The sequence below is a fragment of the Odocoileus virginianus genome, unplaced genomic scaffold (assembly GCF_023699985.2).
Source record: "Odocoileus virginianus isolate 20LAN1187 ecotype Illinois unplaced genomic scaffold, Ovbor_1.2 Unplaced_Scaffold_33, whole genome shotgun sequence".
Lineage (NCBI taxonomy): Eukaryota > Metazoa > Chordata > Mammalia > Artiodactyla > Cervidae > Odocoileus > Odocoileus virginianus.
This window is the reverse complement of record NW_027224295.1, coordinates 8,516-22,489: the sequence shown is the minus strand read 5'-3', so window position 1 is coordinate 22,489 and position 13,974 is coordinate 8,516. Positions and strand designations below refer to the sequence as shown.

The following is a 13,974-nucleotide window of genomic DNA, read 5'->3' as shown; positions in this document are numbered from 1 at the left end:
TCCTTGCCACAACAACTCTTCTCCCAACAGACTGGCTTGTCACCTGGCGAGCAGCGTGAGCTTAGACTTGGTAACAAGTGCTCTCTCAGTCTTGGGACTAAAGGTGTTTCCCTGCTGACTTAACGTGGCCCAGCTCGAGAGAGAGGAGGAGACGGCAACCACATGAGTGCTGCCCATTAATGGGGAACTGTGAGGATCGACCAGAGGAGATGCTTCCCCAGGACAATGCCCTGTGAGTGTGAGGCCCCTGGAAATGACGCAAAATGCCCACAAGAGAAAGTCTGCTCTCAGCCTCTGGCGGTGCGGGTGGTACCATGGGGGCTTCCAGCGGAGCCCTGGCGGTAACACGAGCCTTTCTTGCTCTGTTACCCTTCTTTCCTTCCCTGCCTCCCCTTGCTGGATGAGGAGAGGTCAGAATTCAGGATGAGCAACCTAGGGAGCAGCTGAGCCTAGCGGACAGGGCTGGGAAGAGGAGGAAGCAACTCCAAGGGCAAATGGAGAAGTTTAGGTGCTCCTGGCCCAGCTCTGCCCCACAGCATCTCCATCTAAGGCGGGCTCTTCTGGAGGACAGGAGCTGCCTTGCGTTGAAATGCAACGTGCATTTTGACTGTTACTCTGGCCTGTGTGATTTAATTACTGAAAGCAGACTTCCTCTTGTTACTGAAAGTAACTCGAGGACCCCTGGATTTCACCTGAGACCTGGGAGTTTAGCACCACGGAGCATGTACGAACAGGTGGAGAGAACAGAGTTGGTTTTGAAGAACCCAGTGAGTCCAGCTTGTTCAAAGTGAAAGAAGCAATGGCTTTGGGATTGCAGAAAGAGTCATTTAAAATAAACATACTTAATATTTAGTATTTGGAAATCTACTAAATACTGTGTGGCAAAAAAAAAAAAAAGATTTGAAAATTATTTGAAAGAATATTCAGTTTATTTTCTCAGACAGGATTTTTAATTTTTAATACATATAACACAATAGCTTTTGTGATAGAAAATTTTTATCACTTAATTCTATAAAAATAGTTAATTGTGTATACTTTAACAAATAACAAGTAACTTGGTAATAATAATATGAAAAAATAAAAACAACAAAAGTAACAAAATGATTCAATACTAGCCATGCAGTGTTTTAATATTCTAACTCATTTTCCCTTCACTGCAACTCTGTTAACTTTGAGCCCCATTTTCCAAATGAAGGAAATAAATTTGGAGGCTCTGAGTGACTTGCTCAAGTCATAGAACTGGTAGGTGAAAAGTTTATCTCACTCCAGGGACCATTCTCTGCAAAATAAATTTACACACTCTATGAAATATTTATTGACACTGGAAATGGGCATGTGATGTGTCACCAGCATAAAATTGTGGCAGGAATGAAAACAAAAGGTGGTGGTCTTGCTTCTGAAGTTTAAGGGCAATATGTGAGCTGGGAGAGGTCTGTTTGGTTGCAGTGTTGATTGGAAACAAAGAGCAGAGATTGTGAAGCCACATGGAGCAGGTTGTAGTGAGAGCAATTTCAGGATTCAGAGGAGAGAAGAAGAGCTGCAGACATCATTACAGTGAGTGAGGGTGAGGAACTGGAAAGCACAAAAATGCTTCACGTCAGAGAGCTGTGTCCCCCAGGTTTGCCACCAAAGAGCGGGCGTGTCCCACATCTTCATCTGCTGGGTCTGGCACAGCATGATGTTGTAGCTGCCTGAAAGTTATTTTCCTAGGTGCCACATGCATTTCTGTGGTACCGTGTGTCTGTGGAGAGCACAGATTGCTTATCCCTGGAGAAATGGCTCTATCGGTCACCATGGTGTGTGGACACAGCCTGACTACAGGGTGAGGGAGGGTGCCACAGTAAATCTGGGTGATGGAGACGTGCTGTGCTAAGTTGCTTCAGCTGGGTCCAACTCCGTGCAACCCTATGGACTGTAGCCCGCCAGTCTGCTCTGTCCACGGGGACAGTGGGTTGCCCTGCCCTCCTCCAGGGGGTCTTCCAGAGTAGGCCTTATGCCTTCTTGGGAAATGCAACCATCCAGATGGATAGAGACCAGAGGCACAGTGATAAAGGCGGATGCTGTTCCAGGAATAATTATGAATCTGACTGATCTCAGAAAGGCAGTGTCAGTTATGCAGCTGCTGGATCATCCAGACCTTGATGTTCCCTGCTGTGTCCATGGTGTGAGTATGGCAGAAAGTCTAACTGTATATGTGCGCGAACACTGCCAACACACTTCCTGTGGGAGCTCTTTATAAAGTAAAAGTGAACACAGCATTTTAACCTATCGATGGGAGCTCTTCAGAAGTAACATTGTAGATGACTACTTTTTGTATTTCTTTTCTTGTTTATCCATTTGGAAAAAAAGTTACCCCTGGAGTATTAAGAAGTCATCACATAATTGCACCCTCTGCTTTTTTGTTTTCCTAGAATTTCTGGTTCATTATAATCAGTGTGAGAACTGTTTTAAATATACTTCGATTCAAACCAGACTGACAATAGACCCTGAATATCATGGAGACGGAGACAGTCTTTTATCTGTAGATTAAAAACCACTTCATTTTCAGCAAAATGGTTTCATGTGAAAAATGCCAAAAGCAAAGGACTTACTTTTGTTACTTTCTCCATTATCTTATTTTTTCTGTTTGGTATATATAAATGGGAAAAAGTTTACAGATTTTCTGTAGGTGAATCTTGTTAACAATAAACAAGTGACCATAAAGCCTGACAATACTGACAATGTTTTTATAATAGAATCCCCTTGATTGTTTCATCCAGGGTAAAAGTGCAAGTTTATGCCATGAAAATTGGACACACAACTCATTTGAGGTAACATGTGATAGAGGCAGGTGCAATGATTGATGGGAACGTTGCTGTAATGCACATTGCTCATTGCAGTTTTGCACAGTTTATTAAACTATGCATTGCTTCTGAGGGACAATCACATTCACAAGTTAATGCAATAAACTACTATGGATGTTTGTCTATGTTTTCAGTTTGTTCAACTTAAATTCAAAGGACTGAACAATAATCAGTATAATACTGTTAAGACAGTCAACTTGAAAAGGAAATAATACACTTGGCAAAGCATTTCCTGTGTGGAATTTTCCCTACTTGTTATCATCATGAAACTTATCTGCATAACTTTTACTACAAAAAAAGTGCCACCCTATAGAATACTACAGGATGCCACAACTATATTCTATCATGTTGTGATTCAATGCGATTGTAAGTAAGGTAGAAAATTAGTTATAAATTTGTAAGTTATGGAAAGTACAAGAAGGAAATTTTTGTTGAAATAAGTAGGCCAAAAGAGTCCTCACATCAGTTCTGCTTTTCTTAGAAGAGGGGCTGTCATCTGAGGGATAATCTGACTTAACAATGATAAATGCATGACAGTTATCATTAAAGTAGATATTAACAAGGCAAGGAAAACTAGTTGCTTAGGAGCAATGAGAAATATATATGTAATATCACTAAAATGCTCCTTTTGGAAAGGGCTTGGTATGCAATGTGAGGATTTTGATGACTGATACACACTTTGTGTATGTTAATGTACTTTTGATTATTTATGTACACTTTCTTCCATTCAGATGTGAGGACACCCTTCTGGTCATTTTATTAGGCCATGTGTATACATTAGGCATAGATTGAATGATACCTTTTGTAAGATTCTACAGAATTTGAAGCAAAGTGTCCTTTTATAGCCCTATAATGAATGTAATATAGAACCTGTCCTAGTCTTGGAGATTGTACATTTTAAAAGATTTAAGAAATGAATCCTAAATAGTTCATCAGTTTAAACTATGGTTCCTGGACATTAGGATTTTATCATGTTTTAGAAATATGCATAATAACATTTGAGGGCATTGCCACATTTTGAGAAAACAAATAAGTATATTTCTTGCCAGAGGACAAAAGAGGAATATTGGCAGATATATGATTCATTTGAAAAGTTTTCACATAATTTTAGCCTGTTTCATTTAAAAATAAAACAAACCCAAGCCTGACACAAGCTGTTATATACAAAATGCTGTGTTAGTTGCACAGCCCACTGGCAAGGTGAGACTCTACACACCTTGTTGCTGGTTTATTTTATTCCTAGAGCCCATTTGCTGCAGTCCTTTACCTTTGTTTCCAAAGTAAAGAAATCTGCATCTTGAGTTCAGATCTGGTCACCCAGGAAAGAAAAAAATAAAAAAATATGATATTGGCACCATCTGACTGGAAGGTGAATAAATGGGACAAATAAGATGCTTGCATTGGAGGTTGGCAGCATTTAACTCATGTCTAAAATTTGTGATTCTCTAAGCCATGGGGCAGAGCTCAAGCTAATGAAGATCTGTGGAGGAAAGACTTTTGCAGGTCTGCACGTGGAGCACCAGGACTCTTCTGATCAGAGGCAATGGTTACAAAGGACAGAAGGCATGAGCACGTCCCCAAGCAGAGAACGCCATTTAGGGCAATGCTGACAATGTCTGGATGTCTGGAGCTCTGGGAGTGGGCACCATCACTGGTCCTTCTCCTGTGCTGCCTGACATCAGACCCCCCATGAAGGACGTGTCAGCGGGTGGGTACTCAGATCCTAAGGAACACCTGGGAGGTGTGTGCATGGGAGGTCTGAGAGAGAGGTCTCTGTGGGATGCCCTGAGCGGTCTCTGGGTGAGATTTCTCAGAGTGGATGTGTGGGAGGTCCCCCTATGGAAACAGTGTGGGTCTCTGTGTGGAGACTCCTAGTGAGGGCACCTCGGTTGCTGACTGTTCTGCCCCTTACAAGAGAAGGGCACAGGGATTTTCCCCTTCTGGTTTCTTGCTGTTCTGTCGGTGTCCCTCTTTGTCACTTGTCCCAACAGGCGTCTTGGGGGTCAGCTCCCCCCATCCCCAGCACTCACCTCGTGGTGCCTCTGAGGACCAGGCAGCCCCCAGGCTCAGGACCGTGCTCTGTGCTCTCCTCTCCTGAGCTCTGGAGGTCACCCTGTGGCCTGGGTCCCAGCCCTTCCCCCAGACCCTGGCTGAGCCCCCACCGCTGTGCCCACCATGGGGGATGCGGTGCAGAGGCAGGACTAGTCTCCCGGGAGGAACCACAGCACAAGCGGGCCCGTGTCCCCTGCCCCCACCCCGGGCCTGCTCCCACATGTGGGGGTCCTGACAGGCCTGGAGGCGGGGCCATTCCTGCCGGCTCCTGGTTCAGGGACCCCTCCAGGAGCAGGTCTCTCCACCATGACAGTGACTGTCACACAGAGCCCCAAATTGCACTAGGGAATTGCTCCTGTCTCCCCGCTTTCCCGTGTGGACGGGACCCGGGGAGGAAAGCTGACAGCACCCTCGTTCTCCACAGGTCACTTCCCACCCGCTGCGTGACACACCCTGTCTGCTGCTGTCTTCCCTCTCGGGGCTCTGGGATGAGTGAGGCTCAGAGCAGGTGAGCCTTGCTATGACCCCTGCAGTCCCTGGGCCTGTTGAGTCCCACCTGTCCCTCGGGAGCCTCCTTGGGCCACATGTGTAGGTAGAGGTCACAGACCACGAGTCTGTCCTGAGCTCCCCGTCCTGTGAAATCTGATTGTTTACACTGTGGAGAAGTGAAGCTTCCCTGCTCGGAGGCTCCGTCGCCTCTGGCAGCCTGGCCCTCTGTGGAGGAGCTCCAGGGGTTCCCTCTGTCTGGGCTCTGGGAGCTGGAGTAGAGGGGAGACTCTGGGGTAGGGCCCCTGCCTTCTTTCCTCTGGGCCTGTAGATGGCGGTGGGATGCCAGGGGCTCCTGAGTTTCACTGCGCCATCAGTGGGCACCTCTGCCCCCTGCCTCCTTCCCCACATCCCGCCCCAGGGGCGCAGCATCCCACCCTCAGACCATGAGTGACTGCACGCACAGCCATGCCCCTTGCTCATTCACCCAGGGCAGGTGGGCGCCATGAGCAGGGCTGTCCTCTCCTCTGGGGCAGGGGTGAACTGGCCCACAGGGCCTCCATGCTCCCCACCACACACCCTCAGAGCTGGGATGTGTGATCCTCATCCTCAACTCTGCTCCAGAGCAGGAGAAAGACAGAAGGAGAGTGATACTCCTGGCTCATCTCAACTCAGCTCCTGCTGGGAGAGGAGGGGCTTCCAGGGCAGCATCATCTAATCCCACCAGGACATGGGGACAAGATTTCTCCCTCCTTTGGACTCGGGACACACTGCCCCTAAAATTCCCTCCTTATTCTGACTTGTGAACTTGTCTCTGACACTTTCTGAGCCAGAGGGGAATTTCAGCGTCTGCAAATCCCTCTCCTACAGCCGCACAAGTTCAAAGTAGAGACAGCAGGAGACAGAGCCGGATCCTGAGGTGGGAGAGGTCGTTAGGTTTAGTTCACTGTGACAAGGCTTGAATGCCATTGCTTGTTTCTGTAAAGCTGGTATTATAGAAACTGAGCTGTATTGAGGGAATTGGGGTGAGGGTGGGTATTCCACACTGAGCTCACCCTCCTTCCATGGCCCTGTTCCATCTGGAAGTCAAAGCAGGCACCTGGAAAGAGTGGACCCTGATCCCTTCCCTTCCCCCAAAAAGGCACAGACAAAAGTCACCACCTCTCATGAGAAAAAGCGTCTATTTCAGGAAACAAGAAAATATGTGGTAGGAAGCAGTCATTAGCACAAAGAGGATGTGCTAATAAGAGGAAAACATGTTCTTATCTGCATGGTATACATTTTTCTCTTGGAAAAGACTTTTCTTACTAGGAAAGCTGTGACAAGCATGTTCTGACTGAGAAGAGGGAATTTCTGAAGAAGACAGTGCCTTGGACAGTGGCGGGAATGGCCTGCAGCAGTTGTCACTCGATCTGTGCTGGCAGGCTCTGCCCGGACAGGGACCTGGCTCCCTGGGTGGGCAGGGCCATGTGCTGTCCCTGGGCCTGCCCCTGTGTAGGACATCTGTGGCCTGTGGGCGGCTTGCTGCTGGTGGGCTGTCTGTCTCATCACTCTCCTTTGTCCTTGATAGGAGAGAAACCTATGATAGCAGTAAGGTGGACCTAATGGGGCCTGGAGTTCTACTTTGTACCAGTTTAATTCTGAGGCGTGTGGTCCACAGTGAAGCACCATCTTCTCCTCTAAGATCTGTCCAGCAGCTGTCATGAGAGCCTGAGCCTCAACAGCCTTGCTGTCTGTAATCAGACGACTTTTGACAGTTCTGTGGCTCTGGGCAGTGTCTGCGGCAGGCTTGCATTTTTGCAGGGGCTCTTCCAATCTTTTGCCTTTATTGGGGCAAATCCACTGCAGAAAGTGCTTAATCCTCTCTCTGAAGTGGTTTTCTGAAGAAACCTGTCCCTTCTTCAGGTGGGATTTGCTTTGTAGGGATTCTGCTGATTCCTTTTTCTGGCCAGGGTAGCTCATCTTGCAGGCCTGGTGGGCTCTGCGTACCACCAACCCTTTTCTATGCTGTCCTAGTTTGGGCCTCCTATTAGTCCCTCTCGCATCAGTGGAGATGAATTTCCTGCTCTGACTTATGTTGGGGCTGCCTTCTCAGGGCCTCCTGCTGTCCCTGGCTGCTCTCCGCTAGACGTAACATCATAGAGTATCTGGGAATTGGATGATTCTCTACTGGACAGGGTCTCACAACAGGACAGAGATGCCTGAGAAGCCAAGGTGTTTGCGGCAGTGAGTATATCTGAGTGACAGTCTTTGAGAAGCCGCTCAGTGGCACAGTCTTGAAGGAGCACGCAGGCGGGCTGGCCTTGAGCCTGCTTCTGCCAGTCTGTGAACCCTCGGAACTCAAGCTTACAAAACGGTTCATCAAAGTCTACATCTTCTGGATTTGAGTCAACAAACTTTGTGTTCAAGGAAGGATTTGTATTGGACCTTAGAAACTGTGATTTCTCATATCAATATTGATGATTTGGGACTTGGTTAGTAGACTTGGTTCAAAATTATCTTTCTTAACAGGGTCTTCCTCCACAGCCTCTTGTTCTCTAAGATGGGCAACGCTCATTGAGGTCCATGACTGTCTCACTAGAGCAAGATTCTGGGGTGGTCCACCCCCCGGATCCCTCTTGTGGCACATTCCTGGCCATTGCTGGACTTGGACCGGACTCCAGGCTGCCTCTGTCAGCCTCCATGACAGACTCACTGTGCCAAATTCTGCCCACAAAGTTGTATGTGGTGTCCTGAGAAGATGGCTTGACTTCCTGTCCAGTCAGAGGTGCCTTTAAGGGTTTCTGCATATTGCCAGGTAGGGGTCCTTCCAGAGCCTGCCAGGTTTCCTCAGTCACCCATGAAGGGGCAGTGAGGGGCCTCTCCAGGTGGGGAACCACCTCTGGTGTTATTACTTTCTTTCCTGGATGGGGCTGAGGATGTTTTCCCGAGTCCTTGGCTAGCTGGGCTTTTGGGTGGTCCCCAGTGTCACTGGTGGCCTTCAAGGTGGATCTTGGAAGGCGTGTGCAGTAAGCATCTTTCAACTTTAAGTTAAATATAAACTTGAAGACCTTGAGGAGTAGGACCCATCTGTGCCTCACCCGAAACTTTAATACATAAGCTTCCAGCTCCCGCTGAATATAAGGACTGACAACAAGAGACTCATGGGAGGTGTTCATAGAGGCTTCCCCATCCTGAGAAGAATCTGTGTCTTCTGTTCCTGTAGGGGCATTTAACTCTCCAGGAAGGTCTAGAAAGTGGTTGGCAGCAAGTCTGGAACAATGGACATTCACAGGGATTTGACCCTCACAGATCTGCTGTGCCTTCTTGCTTATAAGGACTCCCAAGACTTTTTCTGGATGCTTCCTGCCTGGGCTCAGCTCTCTTTCTGACTGAGGTTTTGCTATTAGAACCTTCACTGGGTGGTTTGCTGATGTCCTGTATAGAACTTTATGGGCTCCCCCCCTGCTCTGCCCTACATCATGGCACAGGTCTGTCCCTGGTAGGATTCGTGCTGGGCACTTGGACCTCATCTTCTGTGCATCCTGGCTCCTTTTGCCTCGACCTGCAGAGGGACTTGAGGGCCCCTCCCTGCCCTGTGCCTGACAAGGCCTTGGGAATTGATCCTGAGGCTGCATCAGTCTTTGAGAAGCTTGGATTCTGCAGGGCAGGCTACTCTCTTGTTCCATGAACCTTTTGGAAATGTGGTGCTCCAATTTCTCCCAAACCTCAGGGCTGATCAAATCCCCAGGAAAGATGGAGACAGAGGTGTGGGCCTGGGAAGACTTGCTTTCCTGGGGAAGGTTGGGAATGACCTGGCTAAACACTTGCTGAGATTTTTTAACCAAAGAGGGTAAAGTTCTCCCACTTTCTACTTGCTTTTGCAAACAGTGATGTTCTAGGGTATGAATTGCTTTGGGGATGAAATATTGTGCCTTATTTTGGACTATAGGGCCAGATACATCATGGTACCTAGTCTGTGATTCAGAGGAAGATGGTTTGATTGGGAAAGAGTGTATAAGATGGGTAGTGGTCTCTAACTGAGCCCAAAGTCATGCTTGACCTTGGGGCATGGTTGGAGTAAAGGGTTGGGGTTGCATCTGGGCCTCCATGTGAGCCCAAAGTGGTGGTGATTGATGTTGGGCCTTTGCTGTTGTCAAGGGTAAGGGTTGGACCCTGGTCTGCATATGAGCCTGAGGTTGTGGTTGAGAGTGAGGCATGTATGGATTCAAGGCTTGAGGTCAGGCCTGGGTCTCCATATGAGCCCAAGATTGTGGTTGAGATTGAGGCATGGTTGGATTCAAGGGTTGGGGTTGGGGCTGGGCCTCCATATGAGCATGAGACAGTGGTGGTTGAAAATGAGCTGTGGTTGGAGTCAAGGGTTGGGGACAGGTCTGGGTCTTCAAATGAGCACAAGGTGGTGGTGGTTGAAAATGAAGCATGGTTAGATTCAAGGGTTGGAGTTGGGCCTGGGTCTCCATGTGAGCCTGAGATGGTGATTGACACTGGGTCATGGTTGGAGCAAAGGGTTTGGATTGAGCCTGGGTCTCCACATGAACCTGTGGTTGTGGTTGATGTTGGGGCATGGTCAGAGTCAAGAGTAGGGGTGGAGCCTGGGTCTCCATGTGAGCCCCAGATGGTGAGTGAAACTGGAACATGGTTGAAGTCAAGGGTAGGGGTCGGGCCTGAGTCTCCATGTGACCCACAGGTGACGGTTGCAATTGGGGCATGGTTGGAGTCAAGGATTGAGGTTGAGCCTGGGCCACAGAGTGGGTCAAGGGCTGGGCCAGTGACAGTTGTGAAGTTACTTTAGATTGAATTTGAAATTTTTCAGCCTTAGAGAGTTCATTGAATAAGACATGGCATAACTCTAGAGCTGACCCAGGTACTGTGACAGCAGCTACGAGAGACTCACTGTGCAGAAAGGGGAGACCCCAGAAGAGCTGGCTGCATGTCTTCTGTAGACAGCCCCCCAAAGTGTCAGGATATGGGGGCTTCTCGGGACCAAGCAGCTGATCATGTTTGCCTTTTATGCTCCAGAAGTGTTGGTGACCCAAGGTGTCCTGCTTGTCACCCAGTAACTTGATCCTTTCCCCCAAAGAATTCGGGTGGTAGCCTGCCTCCTCCTTGTTTTCTTCCTCCTTCTAAGACTTCAGTTCTACTTTCTTGGTGATTAGTATCTCCAGCTTCTGGACATCCGGGTTGACAAATGAGAGGGTACTGGCCTCTATCTGCCTGTTTTGGGGGTGTCCCCAAAATGAGGCCTCTGGTGGATGGCAGGGAAGGTGCTTTTGCTGGGACTAAAAGTTTGTCATGGTAGAGAGACTCCAAGATTTGGCAGCCCCATGCCACCAAGACAGGGCTGAAAGAGGACAGCTTGAGTGGACAAGCCCTGAGATGGCTGGTCTCCAAGGAGACTGTGGATACAAGCTGTGTGGGATGGTGCCCAGTGGGAGTGACATGCAGGCACCCTGATTGAGACTCAGCACAGAACCTAGTAGTGGGGAGTCGGAGGAGGCTCTTGGAGGTGGAGGACCGGCCTCCCCATTACTGGGGCATGGTGGGGAAGTGGAAAGAGCCAGTGGCCAGGGTGAAAGGCTGTCCAGGAGAAAGAAAGGCTCCAATCGCTGAGAGGTACTCTCAGATGAAAGTGAGTGAACAGAATCTAAGGAAGACACTGAGTGTGGAGAGTGGGTGGAGTCCTGAGATAGAGGCCACTGGATCAGAGGAGGCGGGGGCATGGTGGGAGTGGCCTCTTCCCTACTTGGCTGGTGGGCTCCAGCTGGCCCTGCTTTGCACACATCCCCAGGGGCATCTTGACTGGATACCTGATGAAAGCCGCCCTTGTCAGGGAGCCTCCTCAGAAGTCTGCAGAATACATGAAGAACAAGCTGTAGCCAAGAGCCCCGGGGCCAGGTGGGCTGGGCAGGCCAGGCAGGGGTCGGCACCTGCAGCCCATGGCCCTGCACAGTCCCCATGCTGACTTCACAATGCTCCTGCTGTCCCTCCCACCAAGGCTTTAGCCGTTCTCTGCCCCAGTGCTCCCCCTCCTAGCTCAGTCCCAGGCTGCTTGCAGTCCTGTGGTCATACCATAGGCTCTAGGAGAAAGAACCACGTAGGAGAGAAGGGAAAGAAAGATGCTTTACCTTTGCAGAAGTGAAGTCAGGTCCCAGACCTCTTCCAGTGCTTCCAGGCAATCTCTGCAAGCTGGAAATTGGCAGACTCATCATGAGGATGAAGGCAGGAGCCTAGGGGACTTATGGGGCATTGACTGTAGGTCCCTTGAAGGGGTTGCAACTGGGAGATGGGAGCCCAAGTACCAGCATCCAAGGTCATATGATCCCTGATAGTGATGGTGAAGTGAAGCTCATGAAAGGGTTTATCATTTACAAAGTGTTTCCATATCCTTTACTCCTTGCTACCCTCATAATCCCCTGTTGAGGAGAATGGGTGTGGGTCACCTTGCAGTGACATCTGAGCAAAGTTAAACGAGGTGTCCATAGTTGGACCCAGAGGTCCCACCTCCCAATCCAGGCTTTATTGGTCCAGTGAATCTCACACATGTCTGCTGGGCAACGTCCATTTCCAGACCCCTTAGGCTTCATTCTATACACAGAATCTAGGAAATATCTGGGTTCTGGTCTCCTTCCCAGAGTTTCCCTGGGTGTTCTGTTTACTGTGGGATGGCCCTGCCACTGGTCTCCTTGAAATTTGTGGAACTGGGCCATCATGACTGAAGAGGTGAGGGCTAACACCTGGGGCTCACAGGACTGAATGTCAGAACTTACCTTTCAAAGCTCCATTTCTTATTCTGCTCCTGCTTCTTCCCCTCCACTCCATGTGATGCTGAGAGAGACAAAAAATAAGGGCCTGGGAGCCAATTCTCTCTCTCTCCTCTCTAGACAAGGATCAAACAGTGTCCATACATAATATGACTTTCTATGTTTCACCAACAGAGCTCTGTGGTCTTTCATTCTTTAAACTAATATTTAAAGTGTATAAAAATATTTTCTATTTTCCTTTTTTGAAGAATATAAGGATTTTCAGGGATTCCCTGATAGCTCAGTTGGTAAAGAATCTGCCTTCAATGTGGGAGACCCCTGTTCGATTCCTGGATTTGGGAAGATCCACTGGAGAAGGGATAGGCTACCCACTCCAGTATTCTTGGGCTTCCCTTGTGGCTCAGCTGGTAAAAAATCTGCCTGCAATGTGGGAGACCTGGGTTTGATTCCTGGGTTGGGAAGATCCCCTGGAGAAGGGAAAGGCTACCCAATCCAGTATTCTGGCCTGGAGAATTCCATGGACTGTATAGTCTATAGGGTCTCAAAGAGTCAGACACAACTGAGGTACTTTGACTCACTCACTCACTGACAAGGATTTTCAAGTGAGATTCACCCTGGATCTTTCATCACTGTTCCTCTGTTCAAAAAACACATGCACTCGCAGACCTATGGGTGAAACTGAGCTCCATGAGGTAAGTCTCTGCTTCTTGAAGCCAGAACTCCACTCCAGCCCCTGCTCTGAGGCTCTTAGGATTTCAGTACTGCCAGCCAACCAGCCCTGGCCTAAGACATTTGTTCGTGACTGGTGAACTGGTGTTCAGAGTTCTGTGCTCTGGCTGACATTGAACTCAGTATCCAATCCTTGGTCCCTGGTCACTTTGTTCGGGGCATGCTCTGGAGCCCCTATCACACCAGGACACCTGGTCTGAGATCTCTGGGTAGAAATCCTAGTGTTCACTCTCTTCCCTGACCAGCCTGGTTTGTCCCTAGGGGCATGATGTTCTATTCTTCCTTGAGAATAGATGCCCTGTTCTTTCTCATTTCAAAAGTCTCTAGTTGGTTTAGAAAAGTGGAAATAATAACAGAAAAGAAGAGATAGCCAGGTGCTTGTCAGTCTGGACCAAGAGTTCCTTACCTTCCTGATGTTTCCATGTTTCCTAGGGGGAGCAAAGGATGGGTTATTCTCCAGGTAGGGAAGGATCAGGAAAAAGAGCCCCAGTCCACACAGAAAGGCGAGGATGGTATCGATCACCCAGAAAGGGGAGCTGGAGTTCAGCCAAATATCAGAAGTGTTTTTTCAGAAAAAACAGAGAGGATTCTCCTTCATCTGAATCACACAACTGCCCTCAGGAAACTGAGCCAGGTGTGCACTTGGGGACTAAAGTATTAGGCTCACATCACAGAGATGTGGTCTGGTCACAAAGGGCCCTTTTGAGTAAGAGGGATTAGCAGAGGAGGAGGCGGCTGGATTTAGAGCCCCTCCCTAACCATCCATCCCCACAGCTTCATTCATCTCCCTTCTCTGAGCCTTCCCGTCCTACCTTCTCATCCTGTTAGACAGAAATATTAGTCTAGTTTCAATTCATCCCATCTGGAACTCAGACAATACTGTTTTTTTCTTTTTTTTTTTCCCAAATCTCTACTTGAGCCCCATAAATGGCTTTTAAAAATCTGGAGTTGTCCCTATAGTTTTGGTTGATTCCAGGAATTCTTACTCTCAGGATTCCCTTGTCTGTAACTCCAAATTTTCCACATAGTATATTTGTGCCTTGCATCGACCTAGGCATGGAACTAAAATTTCTTTCATATTTTTTAGCCATGTGAATTTTGGA

General features: G+C 48.3%; 1 protein-coding gene across 1 annotated transcript; it reads right to left on the bottom strand.

Annotated features, from left to right (window-relative positions):
* Window positions 1-6,594: 6,594 nt before the first annotated feature.
* LOC110152095 (putative spermatogenesis-associated protein 31C2) lies at window positions 6,595-13,436 on the bottom strand (the record flags this gene model as incomplete). The annotated part of the gene is made up of 6 exons (XM_070463137.1): window positions 6,595-7,468; window positions 7,933-9,406; window positions 11,039-11,228; window positions 11,507-11,567; window positions 12,149-12,206; window positions 13,278-13,436. Coding segments are annotated over 6 exons (2,808 nt in total), but the record flags the coding sequence as incomplete, so codon positions are not given.
* Between the last annotated feature and the right edge of the window lie 538 nt (window positions 13,437-13,974).